Source organism: Heteronotia binoei, unplaced genomic scaffold, assembly GCF_032191835.1.
Source record: "Heteronotia binoei isolate CCM8104 ecotype False Entrance Well unplaced genomic scaffold, APGP_CSIRO_Hbin_v1 ptg000047l___fragment_1, whole genome shotgun sequence".
NCBI lineage: Eukaryota > Metazoa > Chordata > Lepidosauria > Squamata > Gekkonidae > Heteronotia > Heteronotia binoei.
This window is the reverse complement of record NW_026799982.1, coordinates 440,141-467,221: the sequence shown is the minus strand read 5'-3', so window position 1 is coordinate 467,221 and position 27,081 is coordinate 440,141. Positions and strand designations below refer to the sequence as shown.

Below are 27,081 nucleotides of genomic sequence, written 5' to 3'. Positions count from 1 at the left end.
TAAAAGGTGGGAAAAGAAAATATAGAGAGCTTGGAAGAAGAGGGAAGGAAGAGGTGAAATTTGGATTTTATAAATATAAAGGACAGTGTTAAAAACAGTGTTAAAAACTGCTAAAAAGTGAGAAGGAATTTATTGCTTTGTCTACTTGCGGTTTTGGAAGTAAAAGCAACATCGTCATACTGGAACAGACCTGCAGCACATTTGAGCAAGACAGGAAATACGTCAAGTATCGCGAGATCTCCTTGTGACTTTGTGGTAACAAAAACAGGAAGTAGTGGAAAGAAAACCTACTCTAGGAATATATACCATTGAGAAACATTGGCGGCCATTGCTGGGAAGCTAAATTATAAACTTTATAAAAAGAATTCGGGACAGTATAAATTGTTGGAATCAACTGAAAACAGGGTAAGAAGATAAGAACTATTGGTCATATTATTTGTGTGGTCCTCGGAAATTTTTAAAAGGGAAAAGAAATTGCAAAAAGTAATAAAAAGTTTTGGCCGCCATTTTGGAAAAACTTATAAATATCTGGACTTTGGGAGCTCAGAGGACGGCGAAATTGGGCTTGCCATAAACGGTAAGTCCTACTCTTTTGAATCTGATAGTCAAAATGAAAATCGGTGAGATCTAAAATTTCTTGTCTTGTTTTTTGAAGGGTTTAAAAGTTTTAAAAAATTATATCTTGGTCTAGGAAGCTCTGAGGAAGGTGAAACTAAGTTTATTATAAAAAGCAAGCCCTAATCTTTTGAACCTGACAGTTAAATCCGAAATCTGTGAGGTTAAAATTTTTGGAGGATGGTGACTTGAAATGATATATAATAAAAATAATTGCAGGATTTTTAGATGAAGATCCTGAAGAAACTAAAAATATGTATGACTATATGTACAGAGTGAATTCACTTTTTGCCAAGAAAAATAATCTACCAAGAGATGTTGTTATAAGATATATGACAAAGGAAATGGTGGGAAGGATCATGAATAAAAATTTTAAAAAGGCACTGATAGTGGGAGGCAGTAAAGTGAGAATCATGAAGGAGTTGCCAAGGCAAGTGATAAACGATAGGAGAACATATAAAAAGCTGACAGAAAAATTGAGGAGCTGACACAAAACTTTTTCTAGAATTGACATGCTGTGGGGATCTAAAGACTTAAGCCTTATAACAAAGAAGATAGAGATTTAACCTAAAATAGGGGCTGACCATAACCCAATAATGTGGATTACAAAATTGTCCAATAAATCGAGAAGATGGAGACTGAATGAAGATTTGCTACAGAATAAAGAAACAGTGACATATCTAGAAAAACTAAAGCCTTTTTCCAAGTGAATGATAAGATAGTGATTTTCAGACGGTCTGGGATGCTTATAAAGCAGTAATGAGAGGAGTGTTGATTACTTTGAATAATAAAGACAAGAGAAGAAAAGAAAAGAAAAACAGTTGTTAAACATTCAAAATGAAATAAAGAAAAAGGAAGGGGAGTTGAGAAAAAGACCAGGGAAAAAGAAATTTTTAAGGAAAATTACAATACTACAAACTCAATTGAGACATTTGTTGAATGAAGAAGTGGAATGGAGTTTGAAAAGACTTCAGCAGAAATCCTTTGAGGGAGCAAATAAACCGGTCAAGTATTTGGCTTGGCAATTGAAGAAAAAGAAAGAAAATAGAATTATTAACAGAATTGTGGTAGATGGGAGAGAAGTGGTTACTCAAAAGGGAATAAAAAAGAGAATTTTTCAAGTACTATGCCAAACTGTTTAAAGGTGTTAAAATAAAGAAAGAGAAGATGGATGAATATTTACAAAAGTTAAAAATAGAACCCCTAACTGAAAATATGAGAAGTTTTGAATGATCCAATTGAAAAGATAGAAATTGAAGCAGCAATCAACACAATGAAAAACGGAAAAGCTCCTGGGCCAGATGGATATACAGCTAAATATTTTAAAACTTTTAAGGATGAATTAATACCAAAATTGCAGAAGTTGATAAATATAAGAATAAAAGGGAAAGTACAAAATACATGGAAAGAAGCTGTTATTTCGTTGATACCTAAAGAAGATAGAGATGCCCCAAATGTAAAAAATTACAGACCAATTTCGTTATTAACTAATGAGTATAAAATATTTACAAGAATCTTGGCAGAATGGCTTAAACAACATTTGATAAATTTTATAAAGAAAGATCAAGCAGGGTTTCTTCCCAAAAGACAAATAAGAGACAATATTAGGACTGTTGTAAATATTGTAGAATATTATGAAAGACATCCAGAAAAAGAAGTAGCATTATTCTTTGCAGATGCAGAGAAAGCATTTGACAATTTAAGCTGGGACTTTATGTTCGCGGTAATGGAAAAAATGGAGTTGGGAGAAAGTTTTATAAGAATGATAAAAGCAATATACTCCGAACAAAGGGCAAGGTTGTGTGTTAATGCAGATCTTACAGAAGAAATGAAAATTAGCAAAGGTACTAGACAAGGTTGTCCGCTTTCACCACTGTTGTTTATAATGACTCTTGAAATTTTATTGATGCAGATTCAAGAAGATAAAGATATGCAAGGTTTAAGAATAAAAGGATGTACTTACAAATACAGAGCGTTTGCTGATGATATAACGTTTATAAATGAAAACCCCATACAAGTTACGCCTTTGCTGTTAATTAAAATAAAAGAATATGGGGAGTTGGCGGGACTCGCTATAAATAGAGAAAAATCTAAAATTCTGTGTAAAAATATGCAGATGAATAGACAACAAGAATTACAGAGACTAACGGGTTGTGAAGTTACCTCTAAGGTAAAGTATCTAGGGGTGGAGATAACAATGAAAAATATTGATCTGTTTAAAAATAATTACGAGAAGTTATGGCATAAAATGGATGAAGATATGCTAAAATGGAATAAGCTTAATCTGTCATTGCTGGGCAGAATAGCTGCAATTAAAATGAATATTCTACCAAGGATAATATATTTGTTCCAAACTATTCCTACTGTGAAGGATGCCAAACAATTTGATAAATAGCGTAGGAAAATTTCAGAATTTGTGTGGGCTGGGAAGAAGCCAAGGATTAAAATGAAAATTCTGTCAGATGCAAAAGAGAGAGGCGGATTTCAAGTACCAGATTTAAAATTATATCATGAAGCAGTTTGCTTAGTGTGGATGACATTGTTAAACAAAAAACTTCTAGTGTTGGAAGGTCACGGAAATTTGGCTGGCACGCATATTTGTATTATGGAAAAAAGAGGATGGATGGTCTTTTCTCCCACCATTATATAAGAAGCAATTTATTAAATACATGGACAAAATACAAGAAATATGGAGATGAGAGAAGACCTTTATGGATAGTGCCAGCTGAAGTAATAAAGATAACGGCTGAGATAGGTGAAGAAAAGTGGCTGTTATATAATCAGTTGTTAAAAATACAAAGTAGAAAAATAGAACTGAAAACTGCTGAAGAATTGAGCCACAAATATGATTGGTTTCAAATGCAACAAATAAAGAGCTTGATAGAGAATGATATTAAAATTGAAGGAATAAGGAAAGAGCAAACAGAAATGGAAAAAGTTCTGCTTGGAGACAATAAGCTAATTTCAAAAGTATACAAATTACTTCTACAATGGTCTACAGAAGATGATGTAGTGAAATCTCAACTGATTAAATGGGCAATTAATGTAAATAAAGAAATAAAGATGGAATCTTGGGAATATTTGTGGAAGAACTCTATGAAACTCGCAACATGTCAAAGTATTAAAGAAAATTGTTTTAAGATGTATAGATGGTATATAACTCCTAAAAAATTGGCGAAGATGAATAACAAGATGCCAGACAGATGTTGGAAATGTAAAAAGCATGAAGGTTCTTTCTACCATATGTGGTGGACTTGTGAAAGAGCTAAAATGTTTTGGCAGATGATTCAGCAAGAGATTTCTAAGATCTTGGGATATGAGTTTAACGAAGTTGCAGAGACTTTTCTGTTGGGACTACAAATGGAAACATTTCCAAAAGAAGATAGAACTTTAATCTGGTACTTGCTCTCAGCCGCTAGGACATTGTATGCGCAGTTGTGGAAGCAAGAAAAAATACCAGAAAAATGGGATTGGATTATAAAAGTTATGACATGGAGTGAAATGGACAAATTAACAAGAATATTAAGAGACTATGATTTGGAAGTTTTTAAGATGGAGTGGAAGAAGTTCAGAAGATACGTAGAAAAAGAGTGGAAAATAAAAGGACATTGGACAATTTTTGATAATGATTAAGTTTTAGAAGAAGAATATAACTTTTGGTTTTCTTAATAGTTAAGGGTACCTTTAATTTTTTTAAGTAAATAACACTGGTGGGGGTCAAATAACGGGGGGAGGGGTGGTAGCCCTCTCTCAAACAGCTCCCCTGGGTTACTCTGTCTTTCACCAATCGCGGACTAGTGGGCGGGGGGGAGGAGTGGCGTCGTTCATACATGAGGCTTACTCCTTCAGGGCACTCCCGGCTCCAAAGATCAAGGGTATTGAATGTGCGGGCCTGCCGTGGGAGGTTGGAGAGGGGTTGGTGATTTGGCTGGTGTACCGTTCGCCTAGCACACCGGCCAACGCCTTACTGTCCCTGCTTGAGGCTGTGGCAGGCTGGGCGTTGGAGCACCCCAAGGCTGGTGATCCTGGGTGACTTCAACGTCCATGCTGATGACCCGACCTCTAAGTCGGCGGCAGACCTAGTGTCATCCATGGCAACACTGGGACTCTCTCAATTTGTTACAACCCCCACTCACCAGGCTGGCCACATGTTAGTCCTGATCTTTGCGGCTGGGGTTATGGTGGACGATGTAACTACAGAAGTAGTGCCATGGTCGGACCACCTTGCTCTCAGGGCTCGTATGGACATTCCATTCCAAACCTGCTTAGGCGATGAGCGTATTATGGCTCGCCCGCGGAGTCAAATGGACCCAGAACGGTTCCAGATGGCTCTACGGGATCCCTGGCCCTCTGGCGGTTCCCTTGATGGCCTTATTGAGTCCTGGAATAGCCGGCTCTCTACGGCCATTGATGAGATCGTACCTCGGTGATCTCGGATTAGGCTGGCTCCGTGGTATAACCCGGAATTACGCCAGCTGAAACAGGGTCTCAGACGGCTAGAGAGGCAATGGCGGCATACTCGGGACGAAGCGACTTGAGCATCTTATAGAGAATTTATGAGGTCCTATGAGATGGCAGTCAAAGCGGCAAAGAAAATATACTTTGCGGCTAAGATGGCATCTGCAAATTCGCGCCCGGCACAATTATTTAGAACAATTCAGAATCTTACTACATTGCCACAAGGCAAACCAAATGTTAAGGAATTGGAGATAGGCTGTGAGGCTTTTGCGAAATTTTTTGCAGACAAAGTCCAATCGTTCCGCCACGATTGCCCTGCCATGTTGGATACAATAAGTGGACTCGAGGCTCCGTGCCTGCCTTCTGGTTTGACCCTGGATCATTTCGACCCTCTCAATTTGGAGGAAGTTGACAGAATCCTCTCTGCTGCACACCTAACAACTTGCGATTTGGACCCATGCCCCTCCTAGTTAATTAAAGCATGCCAGGAGGAGCTAAGATGTCCTATACGGGACATCATAAATAGATCTCTTTCGGAGGGTCTTTTTCCAACCCCTCTGAAGGAGGCAGTGGTCCGCCCTCTCCTGAAAAAGGTTACATCAGATCCGGCCGAATTGGCGCATTACCGGCAAAGTAATAGAGAGGGCTGCGGCGTTGCAGTTGCAGAGTTTTCTGGATGATGCTTCCACCTTAGATCCTTTTCAGTCCGGCTTCCGCCCAGGCCACGGGACGGAGACAGTGTTGGTCGCCCTCATGGATGATCTCCGGCGACATCTGGATCGAGGCGGTGTGGTGGTATTGCTGTTGCTAGACCTATCGGCGGCATTCGATATGGTCGATCACCGGCTGCTGACGCGCCGCCTCGCCGACGTAGGGATTCAGGGGTTAGCCTTACAGTGGCTTTCCTCTTTCCTTGAAGGTCGGGGACAAAGGGTGGCAATTGGGGGAGAGCTGTCTCAGAGGCACCCACTTAATTGTGGGGTGCCCCAGGGGGCGGTTCTCTCTCCAATGTCATTTAACATCTGCATGCGCCCCCTTGCCCAGATCGCCTGGGGACATGGGCTGGGTTGTCACCAGTATGCTGATGACACCCAGCTCTATCTGTTGATGGGTGGCTGGGCTGCCGACGTCCCTGTAGATCTGGACCAGGCATTGCAAGCTGTGGCTGATTGGATCAAGCTGAGTGGGTTGAAATTGAATCCAGCGAAGACAGAGGTCCTTTGCCTAGGTCGCAGCGGTCCGGAAGGAGGGATCCCCCTTCCAGCTTTTGACGAGGCGCCACTGGTACCAGTGTGTGAAGTCAGGAGCTTGGGAGTGCTACTGAAGTCTTCCTTGACAATGGAGGCCCAGATAGCTGCCACTGCCAAGTCCGCCTTTTTTCATCTTAGACGGGCGAGGCAGTTGGCCCCCTTCTTGGAACGAGGCGACCTGGCAACAGTAATCCATACGACGGTCACCTCGAGATTGGACTACTGTAATGTCCTCTACATGGGGCTGCCCCTGTACTGAACTCGGAAATTGCAGCTAGTACAGAACGCAGCAGCCAGGCTACTAGTGGGACTACCTCGGTGGGAACATGTGCGGCCTGGGCTGCAGGAACTGCACTAGCTGCCAATCGTATACCGGGTTCGTTACAAGGTGCTGGTTATCACCTTTAAAGCCCTATATGGCCGAGGACCTGCCTACCTTAGGGACCGCCTCTCTCCATATGTTCCCCAGAGAGCACTGTGCTCCGGCTCCCAAAATCTCTTGGAAATCCCTGGGCCTAAGGAGGCCAAACTTAAAACAACCAGGGAGCAAGCCTTCTCCATAAAAGCGCGCCAATAGTGGAATCAGCTACCGGAAGAGATGTGGGCCCTACGGGATCTTAATCAGTTCCGTAGGGGCTGCAAAACTGCCCTCTTCCAATTAGCCTTTTAAGATGGAACCAGAACTAATATTATGCTGTCTTGGACAAACAGATTGTAGCACCATTGTATTGTTTTAGCTTATTTTTAATATTAATTTATATAATGTATTTATATTGTTGTTGATTTATTATCTGTTTATTGTTATACCATGATATTATATCATGCTTGTAAGCCACCCTGAGCCTGCCTTGGCAGGGAGGGCGGGGTATAAATAAAAACATTATTATTATTATTATTAGTTTATGTCCACAATTGTCCTAATGTGGTGAGATATATTCTATGTACTGATAATTAACCTACAAGATAGGGATAGAGTGGGAATTTCAGAATATTTTATTTTTGTCATCGGAAACAGAATAAAATAGGATATAGGAATGGTGATACAGCCATTTCTCCTTCACAACACAAATGATTTCCTGCATGATCACAGGCTGCCGTGCAAGTGCCTGATCGTCCTCTTTGCTCAAGCAATGACTATGCAGGGTGTTGGAGAATATTTGGGTCTTTAATGATAGTGGAACAAATTGAAATCCCTGGCAAAACTGCACAAAACAAGTTAAGTTAAAATCATGACTTCTCCAAAGTTTCCTGTATAAGAGAGAGAAAGACACAGTAGCAGATTATGCTAAAACAGGTGATCCCCCCCCCCCAGCACTGAGGGGGCCTGTTAGCAGACCTAATGGCTCCAGCAGGTTCTACTGTATATGCATATTTCATTATGCATGACAGCATGCAAATGAACAATGGCATTTCACAGTTGATTGACAGACCAAGGAAGAAATGCAGTGTCTTAGTTACGTTTGCTTTTTGATAGGGAAGTTTAGCTGTTCTTTTTGTAGTTTAAAATGCTCAGACGATTTAATACAAATTCATTAAACATTTCAGACAGACTTTCTGTATGTTGCCAAAATACAGCAGCCCTCACAACCCTTGATTTGAGGTCATGTTGCCCAGAGATGACATATACATTTTCCTTAACTGGGTGAATTCCAGCCCTGAGATAATTATCTTCTACTTGTTCAAGCAAACTGCGTTGAACTTTTGGAAGATGTAAGGTGTAAATAGCCCAAATAAACCATTAAAAACCAGTTAACATTTGTAGCTCACCATAAATAGAGATATTTCCTGCTTACAAACATTTTTGTAGAACATTTGTAACATTTTGTAGAACATAGACTTGAGTTTCTCAGAATTTATCACATTGATTTTGCAAAACCTTATATATCTCTTGTTTTCAGAACAGTTTTTAGCTTTTAGAAAGTCTGGGAAGTTTTTAGTTAGTATTCCAAATAAAATTACCAGCTCAGATTTGTATCTGGCTTTGAAATAGTTATAATCCAAATATATTATACACAGGGCTTTTTAATTAACTTGTTGGTGCACTAATATTACATATCTCTCCATATCTGTGAGGGCTAGCATTTATGATAGTTGAGATTCACATGGCGCCAGCAAAAGTTTGAAGGTACTTATATTTTTCAATTCTATTTTAGGTGTTCTCAGTGCAAAAAAAGATCCTTTTATCTTACAGCTGTGTTACAGTGTTATAGCTCTAAAACTCACTCTGTGACTACTTGGGTGGTAACGAGTTTTGTATAAATTTGAGGGTGAGAGTTTGTATGCAAGTGTGTGCATGTTTAGTAAGTATTTAGAAATAATCCTATTCTTGAGTATATTAGAGACAATACGCAGTTGGCTTTATTATTCAAATTGTCCAATGAAAAAGATGCCCTCCCCTACTGAATCCACCATCTGTAATCATTATGTGCATGGTCCAGATAGAACAACTTTTGATCACAGGCTGCCATGTGATCAAATGCCACCAACTGAACATTGGTATAATTGTTTAATTATGTTTTAAATTGTTTTAACTGTTTATTAATGTATTTATTGTGTTGCCAAATGGCACATTACTTCTTGTGATCTGCCCTGACTCCACTTGTGGGGAGGGCAGAATATAAATTGGAAAAATTAAAAATAAGATAAAATAATTGCTTACATACTTTGTTCTAGGTGCTTGTGTTGTGCGAGACGGAACTGGGAACATCAATGATACAATTATCCATGAGCTAACAAATTGCACCACTGCAGCTTGCAAGTTGAAGTTTGACTTTTCCTCCTGTGAAAAGACAGTATGCCCTTATGGACTAATGAACAACTTCCAGGTGAGCAATGACTTTGCTAAATTTGTCAGTTTTTTCTTGGTGTTTTTTGTGCTTTATATAAATGTGGGAGAAGACTACAATAAAGTATTATGTGCATATGTTAAATGTCTAATCAAACTTTTAAACAAGTCTTTTTCTGAAACCTTTGAAGTTAATAGGTCTGTCTGCATGTGGCTTTTGCTTGTGGGCTGCTGTTAATAATATTCAGATTCTGCACTCTGACCTTAGTTTTTTCAGATTTAACTGTCTTTAATACCGTGCAAGTTTTTAGAGACAAGTTTTTAGTATAGTTAAAAATGTGCAAGAGACAATGCTTTGCTTCTCATGATATGCATGCTGCTTTTACTCTACAGTTATCTCTAGCAAAAGTATCTGAAATAGATATTTTCCCATTTAAAATGTATACAGATGGATACTACTTGCCTCATTAACATCACCACACACTGTTTTTTCCTGTTATTATTATGTCTGTATCACTCCTATCTTGATACATGAATATACACCTTCATTTTCATGTCACTATTTTATCTGGTAGTAAATTAATTTTAGAATAACTGCTAATTTTTAAGGGTGAAAAACATGGCAGAATTTATTTTAACTTCATCTATAATAAAATAAATGTTTATAAGTGAATAGTCCATGGAACAATCCATGTAGGAATTATGTAGATCTTCTTCGTGGTCTCTGTGCTTCACACTCATGGGATATAGCGCCTGCGCCGATCCCCCGAATCGGTACCTAAAAAGCCCAGGATTTTTCCGCGCTCAGCACCAGTGAGCATGCACAGGCGTCCCAGTACGCATGCTCACCGGAGCCAGCGTGAGGATCCCACCAGTTCCTTTTTGACCGCCGCGCTGAAAGGATCTCCTTTCGATTGCTTCGGTCGGTACTGTAATCCTTTGGATTTTTCTTGTTATATAGCCCGTTTGTTGTTTTCTTAGTAGTAGTCAAATAGTTAAATAGCTATAGTTATTGCTAGAAAAAAAAAATACTGTTGTCGGACTTGCCCCTCGGGGCTTTATTTTTCCCCTATTCCCTCAGAAATCATTCTGTGTGGTTCCGGTGTCTATAGAAAGGTGTTGGGGGGGGGTTTAAACGTTGCCCCAAGTGTGGTGGCAAAATTGCATCTCCTGACGGTCACTCCCTCTGCTTACTGTGTCTGGTGAGGGACACTGAGTCGATTCGTGCCTGCATTGCTTGAGTTTCTCTAAGCAAACCCGCAAAAACCGGGCAGCAAGGCTATTGGCAGCACTTGTGGAATCAGCTCTTCATCCGCCGAAAATGGCAACGGGCCTGTCAGTATCGATGGGGGAAGCCACCCCGGCCCCAACGGTTACATCGGTCGATCCATTGTCACTGGTGCAGACCGATATGCCGACCGAGCGAGGCCGACCCACGAAACGACCCTCTGAAGGGTTAGTGGTGACTCTGGCCAAGGAGTCCTTCGGTGTTGAGAAGCAGAGGTTCGCAGCCGATCCGCCTGTCGGGATCTGAGCAGGAGATAGACCTGACCCAGTGTACCCACTCATCGAGATCGGGATCGCATCATTGGAGCGACAGTGGTTCGATATCGGACATCGAGGCTTCGGCGCCGAACTAACCCCTGGCACCTCTTGCACCAACTATGGGACAGAGAGAGCTTGAACCAGCTGCTATGGTTTGACATTTCCCGCCACTTCTGCCATGGGATCAACATCAGTGGCCTTGCTCCTATGGTTATCCGTACCTGCCATACCAGTGGTACCCTCCACATGACTTCCCCAAATGGGATCAGTGGTTGGAAGCCTCTCATCTTTTGAGGGTTTTACATCGCTCCAAGCATCGGGCATCGGTGTTGATCCCTCCTGAGAGACGCAAAGAGAGGGTGGAGGAAGTGCAAGTGCGCTCATCAGTATCGATGCGGTCACCCGAGCGAGCTTCGACTCTTTCCAAGCACTCTGTGAAAAGAGACTCCTCGTCATCGGACTCTGAGGTCGGTACCGATGATCATGACAGGGCAGTGGAACCTTCGCCAGAGTCTCGTATTGCTGATGACCTTCCCATATCTCCATCGGAGCTCTGGGCAAAACCAGCATCTATACCTATTTCTTCCTGGAGACTGGACCATATGTATAGGGTCCAGGAGGCTGGTGCTGAGTTTTTGTTCGCCTACCCCAAGCCCAACTCAGTGGTGGTCTCCTCGTCATCTCAGGCGCGCAAGACCCATTCTTCCCCACCTGACAAAGAGGGCAAGAAATTAGACAATGAGAGCAAAAAATTTTATTCAGGTGGAGCATTGGGAGTAAAGGTCTCCAATTATGCTGCGTGCATGGCTCGCTACCAACACTCTATTTGGGAGCAGCTCACACCGCTATTGTCTTCCTTGAGCGAAGGAAGTTTTAAGAAGCTGCAAAAGGAGGGCTTTGCTGTGGCCAAGCAACAACTGGCTGTAGCAAAGCACATGGTGGACGTATCGGCCAAAACCATCACTTCTGCCGTCTCCCTGCGTCGTCACTCTTGGCTAAGGTCTACAGCTCTTCAGCCTGACACCAGGGCCTATGGTGCTCCCATATGGATCAGCGCCTCCCATCGCACCACCGAAGGCCTACAATCCCTTTTTTTGAGGGAAATACTGGGATTACCCAACTGTGTTCCTTATGCTGCAATTTGCATGGAAACTGGACTGTTGTTGCTGGAAACTCACGCCTGACTTTTGACCTTTAAGTTTTGGCTGCGCCTTTTATTTAACTCTGATCAGAACTCTTTCACCTTTTTGATGCTGATGGACCATCATGCATCCAAATGGTTGACCCTGATCCAAAAGAAAATTACATCCATAGGAATTTCCTTGGATGCATTTTATCTATCCTTCTCCTGCGGTATTCCAATCCATCAAACGCAGATTACTAGATATCCAGTTGCAATGTCTAATTGAGGCAGCTCGGAAAACCTGCTCCCCAAGCTATTTGGGTTTATCCCTGACTCCTGGGTTTTTAGCTCCCTATTTCCTCTTTTTAACTGATCCTCACCAAAGAAGAGCTTTCATGCTGGCCAGATTTAATGCACTACCATCGGCCATCCTCTCCGGAAGATACCACAGAATCCCCCGCAGTCTTAGACGATGCCCTTGTAGCCAAGGAGTCATCGAAACGGTCTCTCATGTTCTTTTGGACTGTCCTGTCTATAGCAGTCCATGAGCAAGATACTTAGATGCTCTGCTCTTTGACCATCAAGGCCTCTCTGTCAATGCTAAAGTTCGCTTTTTACTCCACGGGAAACACAACTTTGTCACCACTCACGTGGCTTGCTTTTTACAGGTTGCGATCCAAATCAGAGAGGCTTTTACTCATGCATAGCCCACAGCTATTTTATGTCTTTTAACTTCTGCTGGTTTTTCTAAGGTTTTACTATATTTTATAGTGTTACTGTCGGTTTTAAAGTATACTGTACTCTTATATCAATGCCAATAAAGGTCTACTACTACACCAGGGCCTACGTAGAAGACCTACATTTTGAAGGTGAAGGTATTTTCAGTTCAACCACTGACAGTGTCCTCCAAGAGATGGACAAAAGCATAAAGACCTCAAGAAATCTGGGTGTCCCAGCTTCCTCTAGGGCTGGCAAGCCTAAGCAATGGCATAAATCTTGGCCCAAGAGGTCCTACCAGAAATTCTCCCCTGACCAGCCGTGGAGACCTCGCTCTTCGCAACCAGAGAGTAGGTCTCCCTTTAGGGGAAATAACAAAAACAGGTTTGCTTCAGCATCTCAAACCACCGGCAAATCTAAGGGTGCCCGCCCTCAGAAGCAAGGCCTTTGACTTTTCTGTAGCACGCATTGCCGTCCCTCCTTCATCACATATCCTCCTTGGTCAATATCTTCCGGCTTTGGAGTCCATCTCCACAGACAAGTGGGCTCTTTCTATCATAGCAGAAGGATACAAGATAGACTTCGTTCAGGTTCCGACTCAGTCAATGATTGTCACTACACCCCCTTCCCCACCTCTGTTGGCGGAAGTGAGCAACCTCTTGCAGAAACAATCCATAGAACCAGTCCCAGTAGAGGCCAGAACGGGGGGGGGGGGATTCTATTCTCGTTATTTCCTGGTTTCCAAACGGGATGGGGGATTGAGACCAATTATGGACCTTCAGAATCTGAACAAGTTTATCGTGTACCAGAAATTCAGGATGTCCACTCTGCAAACAATCCTTCCCCTCATCAACCAAGGGGACTGGATGGCAACATTGGATCTCAAGAATGCCTACTTCCACGTCAGCATCCATCCTTCATACAGGCTTTTCCTTTGTTTTGCAATAGGTTCCAACCAATTCCAGTACAAAGCCCTTCCATTCAGCCTGTGCACTGCACCACAGGTATTCACCAAGAAGAAGAGTGTTATAGCCGCACATCTCCAGCTTCAAGGCATAGTCGTCTTTCCATATATCGACAACTGGCTCCTTGTGGCAGTCGGAAGAACGTCTATCCAGCCATATTGCAACTACTCTTCGTCTTCTTCACACCTTAGGTCTGCAGGTCAACATGACAAAGTCCCATCTTACACCATCACGGACTGTTCAGTTTATAGGGACCTTGCTGGACACAACCCTTAACCGCACTTTTCTGCCTCCGCAGAGAGCGAGGGACATTATCAATCTCATCCATCTTTTCCAAAGTCGGAAATGGGGCACAGCACAGCAGCTGCAGCGGATGCTGGGGCTGATGGCGGCGACTCCAAGCATGCTGCTGTTTGCAAAATTGAGAATGAGAGGTCTTCAACTATGGTTTCTCAGACAGTTTTGGCCTTTATGGGACTCACCTTGGAAGAGATTCATGATTCCACCCTCGATCCTCTGGACCCTGCAATGGTGGAAATCTAGAGACAACATCTGTCAGGGAACTCCCTTCCATCTACCTGTAACAACAGTTACGATCACCACAGATGCGTCTTTGTGGGGCTGGGGTGCTTACATGGTTTCTCTGTGTGTGGGGGGGCCCTTGGCCTCCATAATTGACTCGTTGCCACATAAACTATCTGGAACTGTTGGGAATTCATTTTGCCCTTCGGTCTTTCTGTCCCATAGTAGCGGGGAAGGCGGTGGCCCTGTTGACGGACAATACTACAGCCCTTTGTTACGTCAACAGGCAGGGCGGGACAGTCTCTCAACGGCTCTCTGCGCTAGCAATAGAACTGTGGATGGAGTGTCTGAAGCATGGCATCTACGTGAAGGCTGCACACCTTCCAGGGGTGCTCAATCTGCAGGCGGACACGTGTGAGATGCAGTGGCACTTCCTTCAACCTGTTTTTCAGCTCTGGGGGTATCCTCAGATGGATGTGTTTGCCACAGCCAGGAATCGGAAGTATCCTCTGTTCTGTTCCGGGAGGGGGGGCATGGATCCAGAGTCATTGGGAGACAGCATGATGTTTCCGTGGAACGATTGGTTCCTATATCTGTTTCTGCCTCTGCTGACAAGAGTTGTCAACAAAATTGCAAGAGAAAGGCCGCGCTGCATCCTAGTGACACCGTGGTGGCCTTGGAAGAACTGGTTCCCAATCTTGCTTCAACTAGTGAGGGGTGTTTTTTATCAGTTTCCGGTGGAACCGGACCTTCTGTCGGCCCAGGACGGTCACGTGTTCCATCACAACGTTCCTCATCTGAAGCTGACGGCGTGGTTCATCGACCCTGTGAGTTCTCCAGCAGAGTCCAACATGTCTTTCTAAATAGTAGAAAGTTGTCTACCCGTGCTTCCTATGATAGGAAGTGGGGGAAGTTTCTTCAGTTTTTGGCTGACCCTACAATCTCACCCCAACGGGTAGATCTATCGGTGATTTTTTATTTTTTGTTATCTTTGGTGGATGCTGGACTTTCCTTTTCTTCTGTTAAATTTTATTTATCAGCAATATCAGCATGCCATGAGTCTGTTGAGGGGCATTCAGTTTTTGTGCACCCTCATTCGAAGAGGTTTCTAAAAGGTCTGCTCAGATTGCATCCCCCATCAAGATCACCTCCACATAGGGTTGCCAAGTCCGATTCAGGAAATATCTGGGGACTTTGGGGGTGGAGCCAGGAGACTTTGGGGGTGGAGCCAGGGAAAAGGATGTGACATCACTTTGTGATGTCATATCCTGTGATGTCACTTCCAGGTCAAAGGTCAAGTGATGTCATTTCTCAAGCACCGCCCCTTCAAATGATGTCACTTCCAGAATATTGCATCCAAACACCTTCATTTTCCCCTTCCAAATTTAAATTTCTCACTTTACATTGATTTCTGACCCTCAAACCTTTGTTGTAATAGCAGGGGATCTCCAGCCACCATCTGGAGGCTGGCAATCCTGATTTATACCCTACTTTTAGTGGGAACCCAAGCTGCTTCCATCAGAGGTTGAGAGTATTCCAATGTTACCCAGCAAGCTTCCTTGGCAAGGTAGAGATTCAAACCCAGGTCTCCTAGACCCTAGTCCAGCACTCTAAAGCTGGAATCCAAAGGATGGGTACATAATATGAAGGGAAAGAACTACTCCATGCACAGCAGGAGCTTTGCTTGTACTCTTCACTGCAGGAATTTCTTTTGCTAACCAGGCAAGGTGTACTGAAAACTGCACAGAGGTTTGTGTTTGAGGGCATTTGGAACTAATTGATGCTGAGAACTCTGAAATAAAATTCCAGCTACATAGGCAGTTCTCTTCTTTGATTTCTAAATAATTAACAAAACTGATTTACTGTCTTTTCCCCACCCCCAACCCCAGCTCCAAATGGCTGTGGAATATCTTTGCTGATCATTGGAGAAGGGTGGGCTGCAAGATGACAAAAGATACAACCTATGCTTGACACCTTCTCTCCCCAGGACTCCCCTGCTCATTTGGTATTCTAAAACCACCAAACCAGAGTTTTGAACCAGACCTGTATGTTTAATAAACAGTATTCAGAAATATGGAGATGAACACTTAATAGCAAAGAAATCAAAGAATGCTAGTTAGACATCAACTCATAGAAATAAGCCCTCCTATTAATTCTGAAGTTCTCATTATACGAACAGAGAAGTCACAACTTTGTTTGCACTACTAAGACAGCAAGAAGAGGAACTGCTGAGTTCTCTGAGACAGTGAAATCTTGAGGAAAAAATGACAATAGTAGAGCTGTAATGAAATCCACTGCTTTATAAAACTTTGTTAAGTTCAATCAGTAGTAATGTCTTAACACAGTAGCCAATATACTGTTGAAGTAAATGGAAGAATGGCTTGAAATCTGTTGCTCTTCAGTTACAGACTCTTTATTTCTATCTAATCTTTAACAAACTTTTAAGAAAAGCTAAATATGTAGTTAGTACTAAATATGTAAAGACAAGATTGTCCATAGAAAACAATAGCAGAGCCTGGATTGTCCATAGGATATAATGGGAGAGAAGATTGTCCATCGACTTGCATGGGCTTCATTGAAATACATTGAAGCACAGAAACGGCTTTAACAAAAACCTGGAATGGATTCTTTCAGGAAAGTCAAAAGATACTACAAGTGCCCTGGGGGAGGGTTGGTCGCCATACTCTGGGACTGCAAGGCTAGGGGACTGGATTGTCAGGGGGAAAACTAATCTGCCAGCCTTTAGGACTGGATTGACAGGGGAAAAGGTAGTTTTCCATCCTCCAGGACTGGATTGACAGGGGAAAATGTACTTTGCCAACCTCCAGTCCCCAAGGCTGCCCTTCTACCCTGCAGTCCCAGAGTGTGGCAACCCACCCTCCCCCTGACAATTCCATTCCAGGACACTTGTAGTATCTTTTGAATTTCCTGAAAGAATCCATTCCAAGTTTTTGTTGCAGCTGTTTCTGTGTTTCAGTGTATTTCAATTAAGCCCATGCAAGTCAATGGACAATCCAAGCTCTGCTATTGTTCCCTATGGACAATCTTGTCATAGGTTTTAGAACATCCCCGACACACACTCAGGGAAGATCTTTGTTGATTTGAAAGAAAGTGGAATAGGGGGAGAACTGAAAGGCGCTGGAACGGGAGGGGGAGAAACAGAGACGACAGTCTCCCTTCCAACACACACACAAACAAACAAATACCGGAAGATTTTTGTTGATCTTAAAGAAGCTGGAATGGGATACCGAGGACACACACAAACAAATCAGGGAAGATCGTTGATTCTAAAGGAGCTGCTGGAACGGGATGTTGAGGGGGAGAAAAAGGACACCTCCAAACATTCACTGAAGGGGGAAAAAACTTTGTTGGTGCTTCAATGGGATGAAGGAGGAGAAAGGAGAGTGAGCGTGCATGGCTCCCCCCCCCTTCCATCCATGGCTCCCACACGCTGCGGCTGGCCGCTTAGCAGACTCTCTCACTCACGCGCGCACACACTGGCCTGCCCCCTCCCCTTCTGACAGACCTCCTCACCTCAGGACTGGAGGAGAGCGGAGCAGGCCGACGACGCTGTGCACTGCTGCCCGCTCGCTCTTGCTGCCTGAGTCCTGGCCTGGCCTGCCCCCTCCCCTTCTGACAGACCTCCTCACCTCAGAGGACTGGAACAGGCCGCGGCCGCTGCGTGCTGCTGCCTGCTCTTGCTGAGTCCTGGCCTGCCCCCTCCCCTTCTCTGATTGACCTCGGAGGGGAGGGGAGCGGAGCAGGCCGACGCCGCTGCTGCCTCTTCTTCAACTTGCTGCTCCAAAGGACCCAGACTCGCAGCCTTTGCGTCATTCTCCCCTTCCCGCCCCCCCCGCTTCCGTTTTCTGAGACAGCGGGAGAGGAGGGTGCAAACCCGGGGGTCCCCCGCCAGAGCGGGAGGATTGGGACCCCTACCTCCACAGTTGATGTTTCATTTCTTCCCAAGGTGGTTTCCCAGTTCACCTTAAGTTGGATGTTTGGTTACCCACGTTTTATCCCACGCCTTCCTCGGATGAGGAATGTCGGTGGCACGCTTTGGATGTTAAGCGTGCGTTATTGTTTTATTTGAGTCATTCTAAGAGTTTTCGTCAGGACCAGCATCTTTTTGTTTCTTATACTGCTCCTAAATTGGGCTCCAGAATTTCATCTCAGCGGCTTTCGAAGTGGTTCACTGAGATTATTAAACTGTGCTACTTGTTGGCAAAGAAGCTGTTGCCTGGGCCCATTCGTGGACACTCTTACTAGAGCCATGGCGACATTGGTGGCGTTCCTTAAAGGCATTTCCCTGACGGACGTGTGCAAGGCTGCCACCTGGTCCTCTCCACATGCTTTCATGAAGCACTACACTCTGGATGTACATGCTCAGCAGAGGACTCGTCTGGGAGCTGCGGTGCTGCAAGCTGTCTCTTCTGGTTGACCATCTTCCCACCTCCAGGTATGTCTGTTTTGCTAATCTCCCATGAGTGTGAAGCACAGAGACCACGAAGAAGATAGACAGGTTGCTTACCTGTAACTGTAAATCTTCGAGTGGTCAGCTGTGCATTCACACTACCTGCCCTTCTTCCCCACTGCTGACGGTCTCCCATGTTAGGGGCTTCCAGCGGTCAAGAAGGAACTGGCGGGATCCTCGCGCTGGCTCCAGTGAGCATGCGTACTGGGATGCCTGCACATGCTCACTGGTGCTGAGCGTGAAAAAATCCCAGGCTTTTTAGGTACTGATTCGGGAGATCGGTGCAGGCGCTATATCCCATGAGTGTGAATGCACAGATGACCACTCGAAGATCTACAGTTACAGGTAAGCAACCTGTCTTTAAGTTAGATCATGGAATGGGTACATGTTTAAAATAAATAGTTTCTCATGTTTACTGTAAAACTCATAGGACAGCAGCACAAAATAATGGTTTTAAAAGGGTCCAGTTTTGAGTACTTTGTAGAAATTGTCGGCATTACTGCTATGCAAGTCCCCCCCATAACCCTTTTAGATCATGTATGGGTTTTTGCAGAACCTACACTGAAAAGAAGAAGATGTATAACAGCTGCATTAACCAATGGATAACCCACACTGTAATGTTTCCTTTTCACTTCTCAGAAGATTTCACAGTGGCTTTCAGGCTTCTTCAGAACCTGGATTTAGCCCTTTACTTACTCTGTATTTAGTAGTTATGAGAAGTGCTAGTCAACGTTCCATTAATATTTTATTATCAAATGTATAAAAGTTTGTAAGTAATAATATCATAGTTCTCTAGAACTGCCAAGGACAGAATCTAGAACTAATACTGTCCATACTGTTTTTTAATCTGAATGATTGAATTATCCTTGTAGAACCTAGGTGAGGTTTGTCTACAGGACTGAATTTAACTTAATTTTACACTAAAGCTCCTTATGTTAGATCTGTACTTATACTTACCTTCTACTTCTAGGTAATGAGTATGGTATCAGCATTTGCACCTTTGATTTCAGCTGGTATATTTTCTGCCACCCTTTCTTCTGCATTAGCATCTCTTGTCAGCGCACCTAAAATTTTTCAGGTAAGAAGTTATTTGGAGACTTTTGAAATCAGCACTTTAAAAGTGGCTTTTTAGAAAGCAGTATACTTGAGGTTCAAATACTGTTTCTTAAGATATTGAGGTCTCGGGGCCAAAACCAAACTGTGTAAGATAAGGTAATGATGGTACTGTTTATAAATCTCTACTCTCTTGTACTGGTAACCTGTCAACTCCTGTAAGTTCTTCCCCATCAAACAACTCAAGTGTTTCCAAGAGATCAATTTATTGAGAGAATGACATGACAGGCTAGAGTGTTGCTAAAACTGGCTTAGGCAGGCAAATGCCCTCTTACATATACCTTCAGAGTAACCCTTAGAACATTTAAGCATTAGGCGCCAAAAAGCATTCTCCCTTTCCAAAATTCTTTCCTAGACGTCCCCTTTGATGCAGGTGCAAGCAAATCACTGTGAACTAGACTCCCCAATCTTGAAGTGTTCAGCACAGGGCAATAGTGGGTACATGATGGTTACAAGACAGAGCACAATAGATAGCAGGTATTGCTGTGAGGGGAAAAGGTTACCACGGGACAAGTTAGCAATTCAAGAAGCATTGGCTACACTTCAGTGGTTACAGCTACTATTTAGTTCATGGCAAGAGTGCCTCGACATAACTATGATTTGGAAATAATACATATTATTATAATTTGATTTCTTAGTTATTTCCTTAAATTCTTCTGTATTTATGTCTCAGGAGGACTTGTGTGAGCACTTATTTATACATCTTCCTGGCTTGCTGCCTTATCCAGGAATCTGCTGGGTCTGAAAGTATATACTTAGAGAGCCAGTTTGATTAAGTGCAGGGACTCTTATCCAGGAGAACTAAGTTTGATTCTTTACTCCTCTACATGCAGCTGCTGGAGTGACCTTGGGGCAGTCATAACTCTCTCAGAGCTGTCCAGAAGCAGTTATTGGATAGCTCTCTCTGCACCCCCTGCCTCACAGGGTTTCTGTTGTGGGAAGGGAAAGGAGACTGTAAGCCACTCTGAGACTTTGAGTGAAGGACTGGGTATAAATCCCATTCTTCTAATTCTGAATGGACCTTGGAGTATGCATCAGAAATTGACACAATAGGGCCAGGGATAAATAGGAGAAAGATTTCTCTAAAAGCCTGTGGGAAGTCTCAGGTTTGCAGAAAAATATTAAGCTGGGATAGGGGGACAGAATCCCCAAAATCAGAGAAGTACTGTCTGCTTCTTCAACAAAAATATAACAATGAGATGTCAAAAGACTATCTTGTGAGATCTTGGCAGCAATTTTAGGGGTTGCTAGGCATCCAGTAACAAACATTGCAAGACCTGATTGTAAGCACAGGGGCAAAGAGAGAGAGAAACAAATGAAAAATAAAAAGAGGGAGAGAAGGTACTGATAAAAAGGGAGAGCTAAAAATGGTATGGGATCAGACTAATGCAGGGGAGAAAGAGACTATACAGGGGGAGAAACAGAACAAGATAGATGAGTAGGAGAGAGGGAAATGGGAGGGGCTGCCAGTGGGACAGAGAGCTGAAGACTGGGAGGGGGGAAGAAGATAAATCAAGGGAGAGCTGCAGGTGCTGCCTGTGAAAGGGGATGTCATCTTAACTCCCCCCCCCCCCCCGAGTTTGCGGGCTCCTATTTATATGTACTATGGATGTGTGGGAATTCATGTATCTTTAATATAATCCTACATTCTATTTAAATTTACATTTGCTAGGTAGAGCCTCTTAATTGTTCACTTATAATTTTCCCACAAAACTGATTGTCTGTAATTACATTCAGGGTGCACAGGTCATCTGAAAAATTATCTAAAAAGATTTGCTGATTTGGTGTTGTATTAGTATATGACTGTAGTTGAATTGCTTCCATTTTTTTTTCTAGGCTCTGTGCAAAGACAATATTTACCCAGGTTTCTTGATGTTTGCTAAGGGCTACGGGAAGAATAACGAACCTTTACGAGGGTATCTTTTGACCTTCTTGATTGCACTTGGATTCATATTAATTGGTGAGTGTGATTTATGAGCTTTGTTTGCTAGAAAAGATTTTTGTATAATTTTCTTGTCTAGTTCTTAAGAAACTTTGAATATGATCCACATTAAAAATCACTAGCCAATTAGATCACTAGTTTGACAATGTAAGCATTCTTATGTTAATGAGCAAGGCACATGTTGTGCTGTACTTGATTTTGTAGTACAGGTAATAAACCTACTTTTTACTATATATATTTGTGACAAAATCAGACCGATTTTGCCTTACGCTGCTGAAACCTTACGCTGCTGAAACGTTCATCTTCTCAGCGTGGCTTCCTTCTGATTCCCCACTATATGCCCCGGGGCTGCAGCAGGAATTGGTGTTTTCACACAGCAAACAGAAACCACTAAAAACCAGTTTCTGTTTACTGCGCGAAAACAACGATCCTTGCTGTAGCCCTGGGGCAGATAGTGGGAAATCGAAAGGAAGCTGCACTGAGAAAACAAACATGATAGCGGCGTAAGGTGAGTACGAAATCGGTCATACCGTCTCTTAGCCCCTTTTGTACATTACAGTGAATGAATATAAGCCTGCATATGCTTGTTTGTAAGAAAGAGTGAATGTGCATTAACTTGACAGGTGAAACCAAGGAACAGCACCTGGATAAATGTGTGGCTCCCTCCGGTTCCCCTTGTGGCTTTGCAATGCTGTCTTTTAAGGATTAAGATACCACGAGGGGACCTGGAGGGAGTCAAAATGCACCCGCAGAGCAACTAGTGGGAAATAGATCACTTGGGCTGAGGGAAAACAGAAGCCTGGGGGCAAAGCGATGGCAGTGAGAAATCAGTAAGAGTGAAACATACATAGTAATTTTTTGGTATTTGCATCTTATACACCTGTCTCCTGGTAGGTCAGCTTGTTCAACTCATGTATATGGGCTATGCAAAACCAATAACAAAGTTGCTAATTGTTAGCTAATTCTGTTTATGCACAGGTCACCAAAAATGTTGGGGGACTTCTTTTGTACCCCCAACAGCACAAACCCAAAACCAACCTCCAGGAACCAAAACAACCTTCAGTTATCAGAAGGCTAATACATACTCAGCAATAAGTTTTTTAAGACCTCGTAGATAAACTTTATTAGACTCCAAGTTTCTCTTTTAGACAGAAGTCTTAAAATATAGTTAGAAAGGCAAAACAAGAGATTACATTAGCACAGTTGCTCATACAGTTCCTTTAGACAGAAGGCTTCAAATGAATAGAAAACAAAGCAGTTAGATAAATTTAGTACATTTCAGTTTCTACATTCGATAGAAGGCTTAAAATATATGGATAGAAAACAAAACAGAAAACAGCTGCACAGTTAGAATTCAATCAAGCATAAAGCATAAAATACAATAAAGCAAAGAGCATACTGAAAAATATAAGTCGCAATAAAAACTTCAACTTATTAGTTACATTTTCTCATTTAAAATCTGAGTCCCAAGTCCCTAGTAGATGCTATGCTCTAGATTCTAAGTCTGAGCATTTTTTCTATGTTTGGGGCCCCAAACAGAAATTAACAAGGATTGTTAATTTCTTGGCTAGAGGCCCCTGCCTCCCATAGAGTTAGCTCCTTTTGCTCAAAAGTCCAGGGTTTTAAAACCTTTTTCCCTGGAGCACTGACATCGCTTATCTCTACCTTATCTGATAGCCTCTCTCCAGCTGCATTTTTGATGTAAACAATTTTGCAGCCAAATAAACAATCAGAACCCAGATTGTCCTCTCCCTTTCACCTACTTTCTGGGTCTTACACATGGCTGCTTCCTCCATCTTGTTTCCTGCCATACCAAATAAGGAGATTCCTGTCCTTAAAAGACTCTCAACTTTACTCTAGTTTTTTTTTCTATTCTGCTGCGCTGTTAGCAATATGAATGCATGATAGTGCTGATTAGCTTAGTACTCTGGTGGCCAAGTTCATAACAGCAGCCAAAAATTATAGAGAGAGCGCCAGCTCCAAGAAAAATATAGAGGCTTAACATATTTGCAGAGCTTAGTGCCCATTTCTTAAGAGACCCAACCCCAAATTCTGCGACACTAACATAACTATTGGTGGGTATTCTCTGCAAATGTATTCTCTGCTGTTCAGACAGTAAGACTGTCCAGAGCTCATGGCATCAGATTTGATAGTCTATAGCTATCTTGTCTTCTATAACTATGGAACTGGTTGAGAAGATATGGAGTTCATTCTCTCATCATGTACATGGAACATTAAAATTATAAGATTAAAAGGTCCTGTTTGCAGCTTACATAGGTATTCTACCCCTCAAGAACTTGTTTCCTTTTGTATGGTTGCAAAGAATACCCCCAAAATCATATTTATTAAAAATATTTTTAAAATTTATTTTATCACATTTATATCCTGCCCTCCCCTGACAGGCTCTGGGCAGCTAACAACAAGAAAAAACGACAAATTGAAATTTTTTTTTACAATAAAACCATAAATACATAATTTACAATCAGCAGAAGGTCCAAGATGTATTTCAGTGTTACTACTTGTTGTTTAGCCAGTACTCTCAGCTAAAAATCTGTCACGGTAGCTTATTTTTAATCAAAATAAAAAATTATCAGCAGCATAAAATTAACAATAAAACTACATGTAACCCTTTCTGTTTTACCTTGGTAGTAAACATAGCGGTATAATGGTATTTTTCTGTCTTTACAGCTGAATTGAATCTCATTGCTCCAATTATCTCCAACTTCTTCTTGGCTTCTTATGCCTTAATTAACTTCTCAGTGTTTCATGCTTCACTTGCAAAATCCCCAGGTATGAATTTTATGTTGTTACTCTTATGCACATGAAACAAATCAATGTAGGCAAAAGTGTCTTTTAAGATTCCTTTAAATTAAACTTAAGTTCTTCCACAAGCTGTCAAACAGACACAAAAATATGGAATTATAAGTAAAAGATCTGCATTAAAAGGTAGTACATTAAATGCCATAGACCAGGGGTGGCCAATGGTAGCTCTCCAGATGTTTTTTGCCTACAACTCCCCTCAGTCCCAGCCAGCATGGCCAATGGCTGGGGCTGATGGGAGTTGTAGGCAAAACACATCTGGAGAGCTACCGTCGGCCACCCCTGCCATAGACAATTTTTTTGCAAACAATCTGTTTTTGGACTACAAAGAATGGCCCATTGGTACTTACCGTGGAGGGTCCATCTCCTCAGAGGACAGGAGGACATGTGAGTGGGTTATTCCACTGTTCCTCTAGGGAGGCAGGAAACACTTTTTTCTCCTTCCTTTTGGCACGTTGGGATAACCCTCCCCTTTCAGTTTTGGAACGCCGAATAGCAGTAACTTAGTAAAACTCTGAACTAGCTGAAACATAAAGCTTATCAGGAGCAACCAAAAACATAGCAACTATATACACTGATTACCTTCCAGAAGATATTAGTGTAGACAATGAAGGAGGAAATAAGAACAGCCATATATAGAAATAGATACAGAAGATGATGCAGGGAGCGGCAATATTTCCTCCTATCCTCTGAAGAGAAGGACCCTTCACAGTAAGTACCAATGGGCTGTTCTCCCTCAGAGGCGGAGGACATGTGATTGGGACCTTCTAACGCAGTGTCCCTAGTTGGGTGGATTGTCATCGTCTTCTGAGGTAACGATATGTTGAAGGACTTTCCTCCCAAAAGTTGCTTCTGCAGCTACGATGGTATGGATTTTGTAATGTCTGATGAATGTAGAAATAGATGACCATGTTGCGGCCCTGCAAACCTCATTTACTGAAGTGTGATTAAGAAAAGCTGCATTGATTTATGCACTGCGCAGAGAGTGTGCTATTATTCCTGTGGGGATCAGCAAACTTGATGACTTATATGCTTCCCTGATACATGCTTTTAAAACGGAGCTGATGGAACTTCGAGACATTCTGTTTCCTGTTCTTGGAGGGGAAGTGTTGATGAACATACCCTCTGTGTGACTTATATCCTGTGTTCTTGTGATGTAAATTTTTAATGCTCTTCGTACATCCAGTGTATGCCATATAAACTCCTTAGGGTGTTTTAGATTTGGACAGAATGTTGGTAGCACGATTTCTTGAGAGCGATGGAATCTTAAGGCTGCCTTAGGGATGAAGATAGGATCTGTCCTGGGTACTTTATCCCTATGGAAAATGCAAAGGTCAGTTTTCATAGACAGAGCACTGAGCTCTGATACCCTACGAGCCAAGGTAATGGCAACCAGAAAGAGAACTTTCATTCTGAACCACCTCTCTTATAGGCTCAAATGGAGGTTTCATGAGTGCTGTTAATAATGGATTGAGTCTCCAGGTGGGGAAGCGGTGTATCTGAGGGGGTGCCTTCACTGTTGCACCCTTTAGGAAGAGTTGGATATGTGGATGTCTTGCCAGCTTGTATCCTTCAGTAGGAGGTAGTACCGTGGTTAATGCTGTTACTTGTCATCACAGAGTGGATGCCTTGAGACCTGATTGAAGCCCCTCCTGGAGAAAAGCCAGTACAGCTGCGATAGTTTGGAGTCATTGGATTGATTTTCTTTCATCTACACCATCTCACGAATGCCTTCCATGTGGTATTGTAGATGTGTACCGTCGATTGTCTCCTGGCGGCTAGGATGGTATCAGACACCTCTGTGGAGTATCCAAGCTTCTGGAGGGTATTCCGCTCAACCGCCACACGGTCAAACATAGCCATCCTGGATTCGGGTGCCATACTGGACTCTGGAGAAGCTTGTCTGGGTCTGTTGGTAGAAGAAGTGGTTCCCGAATTGTTAGCTCTTGGATTATTGAGAACCACGGGCGAAGAAGCAAACACGGAGCCACTAGAATGATTTCCGCCTGGGCTTCCTTCGCTCTCCCAAGCGTCCTGGACAGAAGAGGAATGGGAGGGAAGGTGTAAAGAAGCCCCGGAGGCCACGGTGACATTAAGGCGTCTGTCTGTTCCGCCTCCTGATACAGATATCTGGAAAAGAAGCGAGGTAGTTGACAATTTGCTGGAGAAGCAAATAGGTCCACTTGAGGATGACCAAAGTGTCGAAAGATGAGCTGAAATATTCTCGGGTGAAGGCCCCATTCCCTGTCGCAAATGGACTGTCTGCTCAACCAGTCGGTTTGTATATTTTCCTGGCCCCTGATATGTTCTGCCCGGATTGAGGATAGGTTCCTCTCAGCCCACTGCAGAAGTCTCATGGCTTCCTTGTGCAGTTGAGATGATCTGGATCCTCCCCCAGTTTGTTCAGGTAAATCTTGGCTGACATATTGTCCGTGCGGACTAGGACATGTTGTTTGTATATGGTAGACATGAAATGAATTAGTGCTAGTCGAATTGTTCTGAGTTCCAGTACATTGATTGGTAAGGAATGCTCCGGAAGGGACCACGTATCGTGGGTTGGAGACTCTTGAAGGACTGCACCCCAACCCTGGAGACTTGCATCGGTGAATATTTCCTTGGACATCGACACATTGAATTGCTTGCCTTGGCGTAAGTTGTTCATCTGCATCTACCACCGGAGGCTGGTTTTGACTCTGAGTGGAACGGTGAGATACATCTGTCTCTGTTCCATTTTCACTAACTGATAGGGTCGTAA

General features: G+C 42.8%; 1 protein-coding gene across 2 annotated transcripts in view; it reads left to right on the top strand.

The window, feature by feature from the left end:
• LOC132590487 (solute carrier family 12 member 2-like) overlaps positions 1 to 27,081 on the top strand; it is a 136,634-nt gene that overhangs the window by 48,413 nt on the left and 61,140 nt on the right. For both annotated transcript variants that reach the window (XM_060263395.1, XM_060263394.1), the window contains exons 10-13: positions 8,997 to 9,148; positions 19,422 to 19,529; positions 21,401 to 21,524; positions 24,195 to 24,296. In XM_060263395.1, the coding sequence (XP_060119378.1) occupies positions 8,997 to 9,148; positions 19,422 to 19,529; positions 21,401 to 21,524; positions 24,195 to 24,296 (486 nt within the window). The remainder of the gene's footprint in view (positions 1 to 8,996; positions 9,149 to 19,421; positions 19,530 to 21,400; positions 21,525 to 24,194; positions 24,297 to 27,081) is intronic.